Source organism: Saccopteryx leptura, chromosome 8 (assembly GCF_036850995.1).
Source record: "Saccopteryx leptura isolate mSacLep1 chromosome 8, mSacLep1_pri_phased_curated, whole genome shotgun sequence".
NCBI classification, from domain to species: Eukaryota; Metazoa; Chordata; class Mammalia; order Chiroptera; family Emballonuridae; genus Saccopteryx; species Saccopteryx leptura.
Window position 1 is genome coordinate 78,034,549 of NC_089510.1, and position 12,492 is coordinate 78,047,040.

Sequence of the window (12,492 nt, forward strand, 5' to 3'; positions counted from 1 at the left end):
TGCTCGCTCACCGGTTCAGCAGCCGAAGTGAGCCAGGCTTCACATGCGCATATTGTTAGCTAATTTGCACTCTACTTCTGGCTTGCTCTGTGTTTGTGTCACTTGTGCTCACTGGAGAACTTTTATTAATTGTGAGCTTCTTAATATCCAGGAGAAGAGATTTAGAAAATTGTAGCAGGTCCATAAAATTAAAGAGCACCTGGCCATGAGTTAAGATGGCATGTCTCAAATATTAGTGCACATGAGACTCCCTCAGACAGCTTGTTAAAACATAATGCCTAAGCCCTTCAGACTAAATCTTTTAATGTATGAGTGATTTTATATTGGTCAATGCTTTTGACTAACAGAATTTGAGAATATAATTAGTAAACCTTTATTATATGGGCCTACTTGTTATTCCTTTCAATATTTCAGCTTTATCTGTACAACATATAACAGTAAGAACCAGGAAAAGAGGAAAAATTAAACAGCAATTTGCAGTTGCTTCTTAAAGTTTCCTTCTTCCCTCTGACTCCTTTCCTTCTTACATGCATTCAAAAATTTAAGTGTTTTGTCTTGGAATGAATCTTTTAATTTTGCTGTTTACCTGTATGAATACAAATCGCCCTAAATGTGTTACCTTTGATTTTGTTTTTCATTTTCTCACAATTTCCCAAACCTAGGATGGTACCTTGTTCGACGGTCGACCAATAGAGTCTCTGTCACTGATAGATGCCGTAATGCCCGATGTCGTACAAACAAGACAACAGGCTTATAGAGATAAGCTTGCACAGCAACAAGCAGCAGCTGCTGCAGCTGCTGCAGCTGCCACAAACCAACAAGGATCTGCAAAAAATGGAGAAAACACAGCAAATGGGGAGGAGAATGGAGCACATACTCTAGCAAGTGAGCTGAGATAGAATTTCTTAAAGTTCCTGTTCAGAAATGTTTTGCTTTATAGGGTTGTTGCCTCTTCTAAGCTGAAATAACATCATCTCTGTCATTCATGCCAACTTGTTTCTTGTTCTCCTAACTCGTATCACACAATTCAGATTTCTATTCCTAAAGCTACAAAAAGCTAGATTTACATTGATAATGTTTATTTTTAAAAATATTCAAGCACCATTTTTCTGTGGTTAAATGATTTTTGTGCCTGCATTTGATTTCTCAATACAATTTGTAATGCTAGTCATTAAATACAGTGAGGCTGGGCATGGAGGTGTAAAGGGAGCTCTCCTGTTATAGGAGTGATCTGAGCACCCCCTACTGGCAGGAACGCAGAACAGTATCTTCATGGGTTTTATTTAATTCAAACCCTTTTATCGTAGTCATGTTTGTGGGTCTAACGTCTGTAGTCCTTCTCTGTCCTCACTCCCACCCCCACCTCTGTAATCACACACTCACATATAGAAATAGTCTGATCATACTTAACCGATTGTTATCTGATCAAGATAACAATTTGTTTTCCATGTGATAAGTGCTGTGTATTCAAGTTATACTATGTAATATAAAGGAGGGATTTCCCCCAGCATGTTGTAATATCATCTGACTGAAATTTCCCCCTCGTTTCATATGCTGCAGATAATCATACCGATATGATGGAAGTGGATGGGGATGTTGAAATCCCTCCGAATAAGGCAGTCGTGTTACGGGGCCATGAATCCGAAGTGTTCATCTGTGCCTGGAACCCCGTTAGCGATCTCTTGGCGTCGGGGTATGTTTCTCAAAGTGAAACTGAAATGGACTTAAAGAAATACCTTACTGAACCTGTTGCATTTTATGAATACTTATGTTTTCAGGTGTCTGTTCTTTTGTTAGTGGTCATATTGCCTCTGTAAATCTTCATGCCATCATAAAGTAATTTTAGGAGTTTTCATTAAATGTACTACTTTAGGAATGCTTGGGGCCCTCCAACTAGAGACAGAAAAAATACGGAAAATGGAAATTCCTGATACTCTGGTTTTATTTGTCTTAATAATTTAGGATGTAAATGTTTTTATTTTTTAATTCTGGGATACTTAAGAACATTATTAAGATTTAAAATAATATTGCATCCTTATAGGTCTGGAGACTCAACAGCAAGAATCTGGAATCTTAGTGAGAACAGCACTAGCGGCTCCACACAGTTAGTACTCAGACATTGTATACGGGAAGGAGGGCAAGATGTCCCGAGCAACAAGGACGTGACCTCTCTAGATTGGAATGTGAGTATCACTGGGTTGTCCATGGTGGTTGTGGTTACTAATATTCTTAACTTATCTGAGCCTTATTCTAACGGCAGGGTTTGTCCCTTTGTTCAGATATTTTTAGATTTCACTAACTAGTGAGAACCACAAACTAGGCGTTCGCATTCCCAAATGTGGTGTTAAACACAGACTGGCCCTGGCGCAGGCAGACCAGGGTTCTGCTTCCCGCGCTCAGTTTATCTAGCAGTAGAGCCTTCCTCAAAGTGGTGGCCAACCACTCTGCTTCATTTCCCTTACTTGTCCAGTAAGTGAGTTAATAGGTGCATGTCAGTAACAGGCACATACTAAGTCCTTGAGTCCTTTGCTGGGGAATAAGAGAAATCTATGTCATAAAAGCATGTTCTTGTTTTTCTCATTTTGCTGTGATCTGATGAAAACTTCTTTGCCAGTTGCCTTGTAGGGACCATTAGACTAAATTACTTTCATGCTTTATTCTATCTGTAGTAATCTTAGAATTCTCGTTTTCACTGTATGATTTCATATCTTTTAGGGATAACTGGATTACACTGACGTACTAGAGAGTTTTTTTTTATTGTTGATAAAGTTTCACCCTCTCAGTTTCACATACAAGATTGATATCTTTGTTTCTTTCTGTTCCCATGGTTAATATTGTGGAAGACTGGCATTTTTAGGGTTCCTGTTATATTTTCCTTTGTCCATGTTGCCTTTTAACTTTGCGTCCATTTTTTAATCTCCTCCTCCTCCCGCCCCCAAGCCTTTTAGACTGTTGTAGTGTTACCCAGAACTTTAGGAGTTGGCTATTTTTGACTCAGTAAATCAACATCTTTTTTTCCTCTGGCTTCCGCTTAACAACTTTTTCCAAAGGATCTTACAAATGTCATTCCAAGGAATGAGAGCTGTCTTTAAAAAAAAAAATTACTCTAGCTAAATTTCTCTTTCTATGAAATTCTCCCAGAACTCATAGCTGAGGGTTTTTTGTTTTGTTTTAGCATTCTCTTCTAAAATTCCCAATAATGTATTTACCCTTCCCCTATAAAGTTGACATTTGTAAAAATAAAAAGAGGTTTATCACATTGCAGTATTATTTGGTTGTAGGGTCAGCACTAATATCTTCTTAATGTGGGACTTTATTATATCCTAGATCAAAAACCTTACATACAGCATTCTTAAGCTATTTGGTTCAGAGACTGTGTTAAGTTAATGAAATTTAAGTTGACACTGAAAAGGATGCTAACCAAACAATTTGTTGAGCTTGGTGATTCTGAACTGCAAGTTACAGTTTTAAAATGTGGACTTTTCAAAAATATATTATTCACTATGTACTTGGATCTTTCACTAAAAGGCAAAAACATTATCCTTGATTGATGGTTCTTTTTCATGACTAAAGCAGGAGCCTGGCATATTTGATGTTCATTCTTTTACAACTTTAGTGGCCCATGAACTAAAACATTTGGGGACCGTTAGTTTAAAAGAAACTTCCCGTTGTGTGGAGTCTGGAAGTAAGCTGTCACTGTGGCTGCAATGTGGCTGCTTCTTCCTCAGAAGCAGAGCGGATTTCTCATCCTGGCAGGACTACCTTGCAACCCCCACAACAAGCATTGGTCACTCTCCTGTACAGCTAAGTGGCTGGAGAGGTCTGAAGGGGCCGATGGTGTTTTCCGTTCCCTTACGGAATGGCGCCTCAAGGAAGTACTTGGGGAGACGGGATCTCATCCTGCGTGTCCAGTGAGCTGTACCCACCCAGCAGTAGTTTTTCAGAGGACTCTGTCACTTGCATGTCCACAGAACGTTAGATCTCCTCGTCTTTGTGTCATTCATCCAGGCAAGGCACAGCAGAGGAATTTTAAATTAGAAAAATTGGAATGGATGGGTTTCTCCTCCCAGTAAAGTTGTTTCAGGCAACTGGACGTGGCTTTTTATACCATCAAGTCACCTACACTCTATTATGGCTTTTTTTCTTGTATTGCATTTTTTATTGGTAAGGATTTCATATTGGAAAAGAGTTAACAAAGGAAAGAAATATTCAGTGATATTTAAGGATCTGATCATCTGAAATAGCAGATAGTAAACAATTTAAAGAGAACTGTGCCATATGAAGTCTTTGAAACATAGTGGAGTATTTTGGAAGATTTTGCTTTTCACTTCTAGAAAATTACTGGAAGATTATGATTTTGATGTCCTTCCCAGGCTACCAGGCTTCCCATCTTTAGGCGTGTGTGTCTGCAACACAGAAGACCTCAGCGCGGAGCGGGGTGAGGTGCGTCCCGCTCCAGAGCTGCTCTGCCGTGTCTGAGCTTTGGACATAGGCTTGCACACTTGCACACTTGCTGACTGAGTGCTGCCAAACTCGAGCCTCACAGCGGTGAAGGGTGTGTCGTAGGCCTTAGTGAGCTTCCAAATGGACAAAGCTGGAAAGTTTTGAAGCAGAGAATGTCAAGGATCTGCCACACCTAGAATTTAAACATGAACTATTCTAGAAACAATTAAATGCCCTCTCTGGATAACGTAATTGAAAGAATGTGTTTCTCTGACAGAGTGAAGGTACACTTCTAGCAACTGGTTCATACGATGGGTTTGCCAGAATATGGACTAAAGATGGTAATTAAAGCATTTTTATTTTCATTTGTTGTTGGTCAAAGTTATAAAGCTTGAAGTAACTTTAATTTTTTTTTAATATTAGGTAATCTTGCTAGCACCTTGGGGCAGCATAAAGGCCCTATATTTGCATTAAAATGGAATAAGAAAGGAAATTTCATCTTAAGTGCTGGAGTAGACAAGGTAAAAGAACGTTAAACTAAATTCTGTAAAGATTAATGTGTTACAGAGTAATTGAATGTAGTATTTTCTCTGCTAATTACAGAAACAAGAAAACATTCATATTTGGGAAATTCAGGTGTGAATTTATGATAGTAATAGAAATATTTTCTTAGATTTTTCTGTCACTTCACTCCTGAACCTACTCTTCAGGATGTCTTTCATTCTTTATCTGTTTGTCTATGTACTCCCCGATTCTGCTGGAGTTTGAGCCTTAATGAATGTCATCCCTCGCATACTCTTCGTTTCCCTTCTTAAGTTTTTAGTTTATCTCATTAGTGAGTATGGCTCTGGAGTGATTCCATGGGAGATCTTAGAGCCAGTCTAGTAGCTGAAGTCCTGGCGCTTAATTGAAAATGTATGATATGCAGGGTCTCTACAGCTTTTTTCACCTAATTATGCTGCTGTATATACATAGGTTGAAAATATGACCGTTCTCCTTTATTCTCCTAGGTCATTCCCTTAACTACACCTCCTAAAGTGAATACAGGTTTAGGATTATTTGAATTTAGGAAAATACATGCTTGTAGGTAACGGGTGTGTTGTCAAAAGGGAAATAGAAAAAAAAGGAAGAAAAGTGAAGGAGGCCAGGAACGGGAGGGAAAAGCCCTGTTAACAGTCACTGTGCTGTGCAACAGTTTACATCCCCAAAGTTCCAACTCAGTGATGGGAGAGTGTGAAAAGGAATGGTGAATATAGCATGTATATTTCTGTGACATACTTTGATATATAAAAGGCATTGTTTTAAATATTGTCAAAATTCAAGCTGCCTGTATATGTCAATGTGAGCTTTAAAAATCTTAATACTGAGAATTAGCTGACTACTTTGTTAACTGAGAATTTTTTTATTGCTAAATAGCTACAAAAGTCTTATATTAACTATACCTTTGCAGTGCAATTCTTTAAGCAATCTATAAAATATAATGTCTAGTGTTTTGTAGACAAACCAATAATTATTATTTCAAGTAAGTTGACTGATGAAAAACCGTCAAAGAAAAACAAAACTGCTTAATAGTTATAACCCCTGAAAGTGGAATATAACCTCATTGTACTGGTTGGGAAAAGTAAATATTAAAAAGTAAATCCACTCTGACATTTCATATTGCTTTGCTATCGTTAGTAATCTAACTTAAGCATCTATAAATTACTTATAACTTCTTAGCCATATATATATTTCTTTTTCATCTCAGACAACAATTATCTGGGATGCACATACTGGGGAAGCCAAGCAGCAGTTTCCTTTTCATTCAGGTGAGTCTTTACCGCTTACACACGAGACCTGGGGCTGTTGTCTGTTTTTCTAAGTAAACTTTTAACAGCTAAGTTTATTTTAAAATCTTGAAATACCAAATATATCTTGTTGCTAGTCTTTCAGGGGTTCATGTTCCATGACTTTCAGATTGTTATTTATCAGAGGATTGTCAGAAGTTTTCTGTGAACTGTACCATAAACAAAGCGTTGAGGCCTGGTTGGCATATTTAATGGTAAGGACATAGATTTTTGAATCAGGAGGTCTAGATTTGAATGTCAGTTTCACCCCACTTAACAGGCTTTAAGATTAAGCAAGTCACTTAACTTTTCTGAGCTTCATTTTCTCTATCTGTAAATGAAGGATAATAGTAGCTACCTGTGATGAGGCTAAGACTAAGTAATGTATATAAAAATACCATATAAACACCTTCAGATTTAGATATTGTTATCATTTCTCATTTTGGATTGATGTATCTAAATCACCTGTGTAAGTAAAATAAAAATTAGGCCTTTTCTTTCCTGACCTGTGGTGGTGCAATGGATAGAGCATAGACCAGGGACACTGAGGCGCCCCCGGTTCAAAACCTGAGGTCACTGGTTAGAGCATGGGCTTGTTGGCTTGAGTGCAGGCTCACTAGCGTGAGCATGGGGTCATCAACCTGAGCCCAAAGGTGCTGGCTTGAGCAAGGGGTCACTAGCTCGGCTTGAGGGCCCCCCCCCCTTCAAGGCATGTATCAGAAGTAGCCGGGGATGAACTACATATATGTGTGTGTGTGTGTGTGTGTGTATACATATACATATATATATATATATTTTTTTTTATGTATATCTTTAAAAAAAAGTAAGCTTTCCAGTGTTCTTGGAACTTTGGTGCTATACGACTTTTTTTTAAGAAATAATTTGATACTTAAATCAATAACTGACCCCTAAAATAGTGTGCTCCATACTCTGTGACACATAGCTGTGCACCAAGGCGTGCAGCCCGATGAGGAGAGAGCGCTCGGTTTCAGCACCTGGGCTCCTGCGCAGCCGGGACCTTGGTACCTGCTCAGGGAGTTTCCTGAGGACAGAGCTGATACTGAACTGGGACAAGGTGCCTAGTAACTGTTAGGACAGGAGTTTGGGTAGTACCTGATTTAACTGCTTCTTTCAAGGTTTTGGTCATTCAGAGGAGCCTTTGTTTGGAGGCCGACTAAAGTAACCGGGTGTTTCCAATCGTTGTAGCGGCTTTTTCACAGTGCCACAGCTCCACTTTTAAAACAAATGTACAGCTTCTGGCAATTTGGTCTTTTGTCTCTATGTAGTGTGACTAAACAATCAAATAAGGTACAAACTGATTTTTCTGTAGGATCTGAGTAGCACAGTCTTGCAAGCCTAATGTTTAGTTTGATTAAAGTTAACCACATTTGTAGGCATTTACACATAAGTTTTTGTTCACCTTTCCTCCTGGTCTTTACCTAAATAGAATTCTGTTACACCTCTGGTTATTTCACCTAAAGGTTTCTCCTCTCTCCTGGAAGCGATGGAACATCAGCAGGTGTGGTGCTGTTACTAGCTGCTGTATGATGTATACGTATCACCTTTGTGCTAGAGATGCTGCTCTTTGTGTACATGGTCGCATTTAGTCCTGGTGATAACCTCTTGGGTAGATGGTCTTCAAGTCATGTCTCTAGTAAATAAGTGTTTTATTCATACTATTCTTTCTTGCAATGCCTTTTGTTTTTTTAAACAGCTTTATTAGGGTTTAAATAACAGAACAGAGTGGGGGGAAAGTAGATAGTTGTGAAGATGTGAAACATAGAATTTATTTTTGTATTATTATTTATTATTATATATTTTCCATATGAACAACTGTAAACCTACCTTTGCCCCACCGTGTATACATATTTAAATGTACAATTTGATATGTTTTGACATGGATATACCACTGAATCCATCAGCACCCTTAGGACATTGAAGTGCTTGTGTGGGCCCCAGGCGTTTCCTCCTGCCCCTTTGTAACATCTCCCCTCTGCCCAGGCAGCCACTGGTAGTCTTTCTGTGGCCAGAAATTAGTCTACATGTAAATGAAATCATGCAGTATGCTTTCTTTTTTGGTCTGGCTTGTTTTGGGCTGCGTACTTATTTTGCTCTCTTTTCAATTGATGATTAGTATTCCACTATGTAGGTACATACACCACAATTTTTTTTTTGTATTTTTCTGAAGCTGGAAATGGGGAGAGACAGTCAGACAGACTCCCGCATGCGCCTGGCCGGGATCCACCCGGCACGCCCACCAGGGGGCGATGCTCTGCCCCTCCGGGGCGTCGCTCTGCCGAGACCAGAGCCACTCTAGCACCTGGGGCAGGGGCCAAGGAGCCATCCCCAGCGCCCGGGCCATCTTTGCTCCAGTTGGAGCCTTGGCTGCGGGAGGGGAAGAGAGAGACAGAGAGGAAGGGGGGGGGGTGGAGAAGCAAATGGGCGCTTCTCCTATGTGTCCTGGCCGGGAATCGAACCCGGGTCCCCTGCACGCCAGGCCGACGCTCTACCGCAGAGCCAACCGGCCAGGGCCCATACACCACAATTTATTCATCACCTTCTGAAGCACATTTGGGTTATTTCCAGGTTTTGCTTATTACAAATGAAACTGCTATCAACATTCCTGTACACAAGCATTCTTCATGTGTACTGTGCTTTCATTTCTCCTGTGTGAATACTGAGGCATTGAATGGCTAGATCATATGGTAGCTGTATATTTAGCTTATTAATAAACTGCCAAACTGTTTTCCACAGTACATTTTCCAAACTCGTTTACATTCTCACCAGCAGTGGGTGTTCTGGTTCCTCTGTATTCTTGCCAGCGCTTTTTTTGTGGTCAGTCTTTTTCATTGTAGCCACTCTAAAGATGTGTGTATTGGTATCTCACTGTGGTTTTAATTTGCATTTCCTAATGACTAATGATGTTGAGCGTCTTGTCATGTGCTCACTTATTACCTTTATGTCTTCTTTGGTGAAGTGCCTATTCAAATCGTAGGACCTTCTATTTAATTTTGTCTTCTTACTGATTATTGTGAGTTCTTTATGTATTCTAGATGCAAGTCTCTCATTAGGGATTTACAAATACTGTCTTGCAGTTAGTGGCTTGTCTTTGTATTGTTTTGACAGTGTTCTTGGAGATCACAAGTTATTAATGTTGATGAATTCCATAATTTATTATAACTTCTTTTATGTGTCATGCTTTTGGAAACTGAGGTCACTGATTAGAGACCTTTCTGCTTTTCTAATATGGATATCTAGTACTGTAAATTACTTCTACTTACAATTTAGTGACATCTCACAATTTTTATATTTTCATTCAATTCAAAATACTTTCCACTTTGATTTCTTTGACCTTGGAAGAGTATTAATTTCTGAGTATTTGGGAAGTTTCCAGAGATCTTTGTAATATTGACTTCTAATTTAATTCCATTGTTCCCATAAAAATCATCTAGGTCAAGTTGTTTGATAATGTTGTTCAGATCTTTTCTATCCTTACTGATTTTTCTGTCTACTCATGCCATCCATTGAGAGAGGGGTATTGAAATTGTTAACAAGCTTGAAACAACTTTCTGTTTCTTTTGAAGCTCTTGTCAGTTTTTCCTTTATATATTTTGGAACAATGTTATTTTAGGGTATTTCTATATCTTCTCCTCTTTTTCTGTTTTCTTTTGGATTAATTGTGTGTGTGTGTGTGTGTGTGTGTGTGTGTGTGTGTGTGTGTGTGACAGAGACAGAGAGAGGGACAGATAGGGACAGACAGGAAGGGAGAGAGATGAGAAGCATCAATTCTTTGTTGCAGCACTGTAATTGTTCACTGATTGCTTTCTCATGTGCCCTGACCAGGGGGCTCCAGCAGAGTGAGTGACCCCTTGCTCAAGCCAGCGACCTTGGGCTCAAGGTGGTGAGCCTTGCTCAAACCAGATGAGCCCATGCTCAAGCTAGCGACCTTGAGGTTTCAAACCTGGGTCCTCCGCATCCCAGTCTGACGCTCTATCCACTGCATCACTGCGTGGTCAGGCGGATTAATATTTTTATGATTACATTTTTTTTTATCTTTGGTGGATTAATAACTAAATTTTTTATTTTAATGGTTACATTAGGATTTATAGAACACATCTTTATCACCATCTACCTTCAAGTAATATTTTAAAGGGGTTAAATATATAATTAAATAGGTTTTGCTTATATAGCTACCATTTCTGTCACTTTATTCCTTTGCATCGATACATAGTTCCATTTGATGTCTCTCTCTCTCTCTCTTTTTTTTGTGCCTGAACTACTTTAATGTTTCTTTTTCTGTTTTTTCTTTTAATTTTTATTTATTGATTTTAGCAAAAGAGGAAGGGAGAAAGAAAGATAGGAACATCTATCTGTTCCTGTATGTGCCTTGACTGGGGATTGAACCGGCAACTTCTGTGCTTCTGGATAATGGCCCCACCAAATGAGCTGTTGGGCCGGGGGGCTCAGTATTTCTTATAGTGCAAATCTGATGATGATGAATTCTTTTATCTATTGTATAGCTGAATAAATCTTTATTTCTTCATCATTTTTTATAAGATTTTTATTGGGTATAGAATTCTAGGATTTTTTACAGGTTTTTTTTTTTTCAGAACTCTAAAGAAAATGCTCCATTTTCTTCTCATTTACATTATTTTCAATTTGAAATGGCCACCACTTTTATCCTCTGTACATAATTGTCTTGTTTTCTCTCCTTATCACTCATTTTGGAAAATTTGAATATCGTGCCTTGGTAATGTTTTCTCTGTCTCTTGTCCTTGGCATTTCTTGGATGTATTGGTTCATAGTTCCTTTAAATTAAAAAAACATTGACTATTTTTTCAAAAATTTTCCCCCCTTTATTTTTAAACCTAAGAATCTGATTTCATGTTCATTAGTCTGCTTAACATCATCCTACAATTCACTGATGCTGTTAATTATTTTTTCCAATCTTTCTGTTTTTTCAAATTTTGGATTATTTCTTTGCTGTTTCCAAGTTCACAAATCTTGTCTTCTGCAGTTTATCCCATCTAATGCATTTTTCATTTCATGTATCAGTTTTCATCTGTATCTGCCTTGTTCAGCTGTTGACTATAGTTGGAAGTGCTTTTGATGTCTTTGCCAATTCTAACATTATTTTTCTTTTCATGTTGGTCATATTTTCCTGCAACTTTGCATGCCTTGTTACTTTTGGTTGGGAGTGAGATGTTTTGTGTTTTACCTTGTTGGTTGCTGGATATTTCTGTATTCTTATAAAAATATTTGTGAACTTTGTTCCAGGATACTCTTAAGAAATTGTTTGTTCCTTTTGGGTCTTGCTTATAAGATTATTAAATGGCAGTGAAATGGTGCTCAGTTTAGGGTTAGTTACTTCCTAGCACTGATGCAAGTTTCTTCGAATCTTTTTGAGTTGTTCATTTCCATATCTTAGCTAGTATCCTCGCACACTTGTGCTAATTATAATTAGTACTCAGCTGAATATGTAAGTAGGGCCCACTGCCTGTCTTTATAGAGTTCTCTGTGTAGCTCTTACCTTTCCAGTACTCTGTCCTGTGTATTCTAGCTGCCTTTGTCTCCCCAGATTCTCGGCTTTCTCAGTTCAACTCAGGAATTGCATGGATCTCTGCCTAGAGAGATTCCTCTTTCCTATGCCAAGACCTGGATATTTCTTTTCCAGATTGTAAGCGTGGGCAATTTTGAAGACACATCATTTATTGAGTTTCTCTTCCATTCAGACATTTATGTTGGATGTCTTGAACTATATTTGCATATATTTTGTAAGTTTTTTGGTTGTTTGTGGCAGGAGGTAAATGCGGTCCCTGTCATTTTTATCTTGACCAGAAATATAAGTCACCATGTTTTTTATTTTTAATTTTTAAAAAAGATTTTATTTATTGACTTTTACAGAAAGGTGGGAGCAAGAAGTATCAACTCATAGTTGCTTTACTTTAGTTGTTCATTGATTGCGTGTTGCATGTGCCTTGACCCGGCAAGCCTGGGATTTCGAATCGGAGACCTCCGTGTTCCAGGTTGATGCTTTATCCACTGTGCCACCACAGGTCAGGCACCATGCATTTTAAATTACTGAGGGATTGAGCAAAAAGGGGAAAAAGATAAGTCACTTTATTTAAATTTTTGTACTAAATGTTCTCTTCTGTACATTCTTGTAATAAGCCATAACATGATTGTAAATGAGTTACAGTGACTTACCACTTCATACCCATTA

At 38.4% G+C, this 12,492-nt stretch overlaps 1 protein-coding gene across 5 annotated transcripts in view; it reads left to right on the forward strand.

The window, feature by feature from the left end:
• Positions 1–12,492, forward strand: part of TBL1XR1 (TBL1X/Y related 1) — a 188,417-nt gene that overhangs the window by 158,754 nt on the left and 17,171 nt on the right. For all 5 annotated transcript variants that reach the window (XM_066347916.1, XM_066347914.1, XM_066347913.1 and 2 more), the window contains 6 exons: positions 663–885; positions 1,561–1,693; positions 2,042–2,183; positions 4,721–4,784; positions 4,867–4,964; positions 6,191–6,251. In XM_066347916.1, the coding sequence (XP_066204013.1) occupies positions 663–885; positions 1,561–1,693; positions 2,042–2,183; positions 4,721–4,784; positions 4,867–4,964; positions 6,191–6,251 (721 nt within the window). The remainder of the gene's footprint in view (positions 1–662; positions 886–1,560; positions 1,694–2,041; positions 2,184–4,720; positions 4,785–4,866; positions 4,965–6,190; positions 6,252–12,492) is intronic.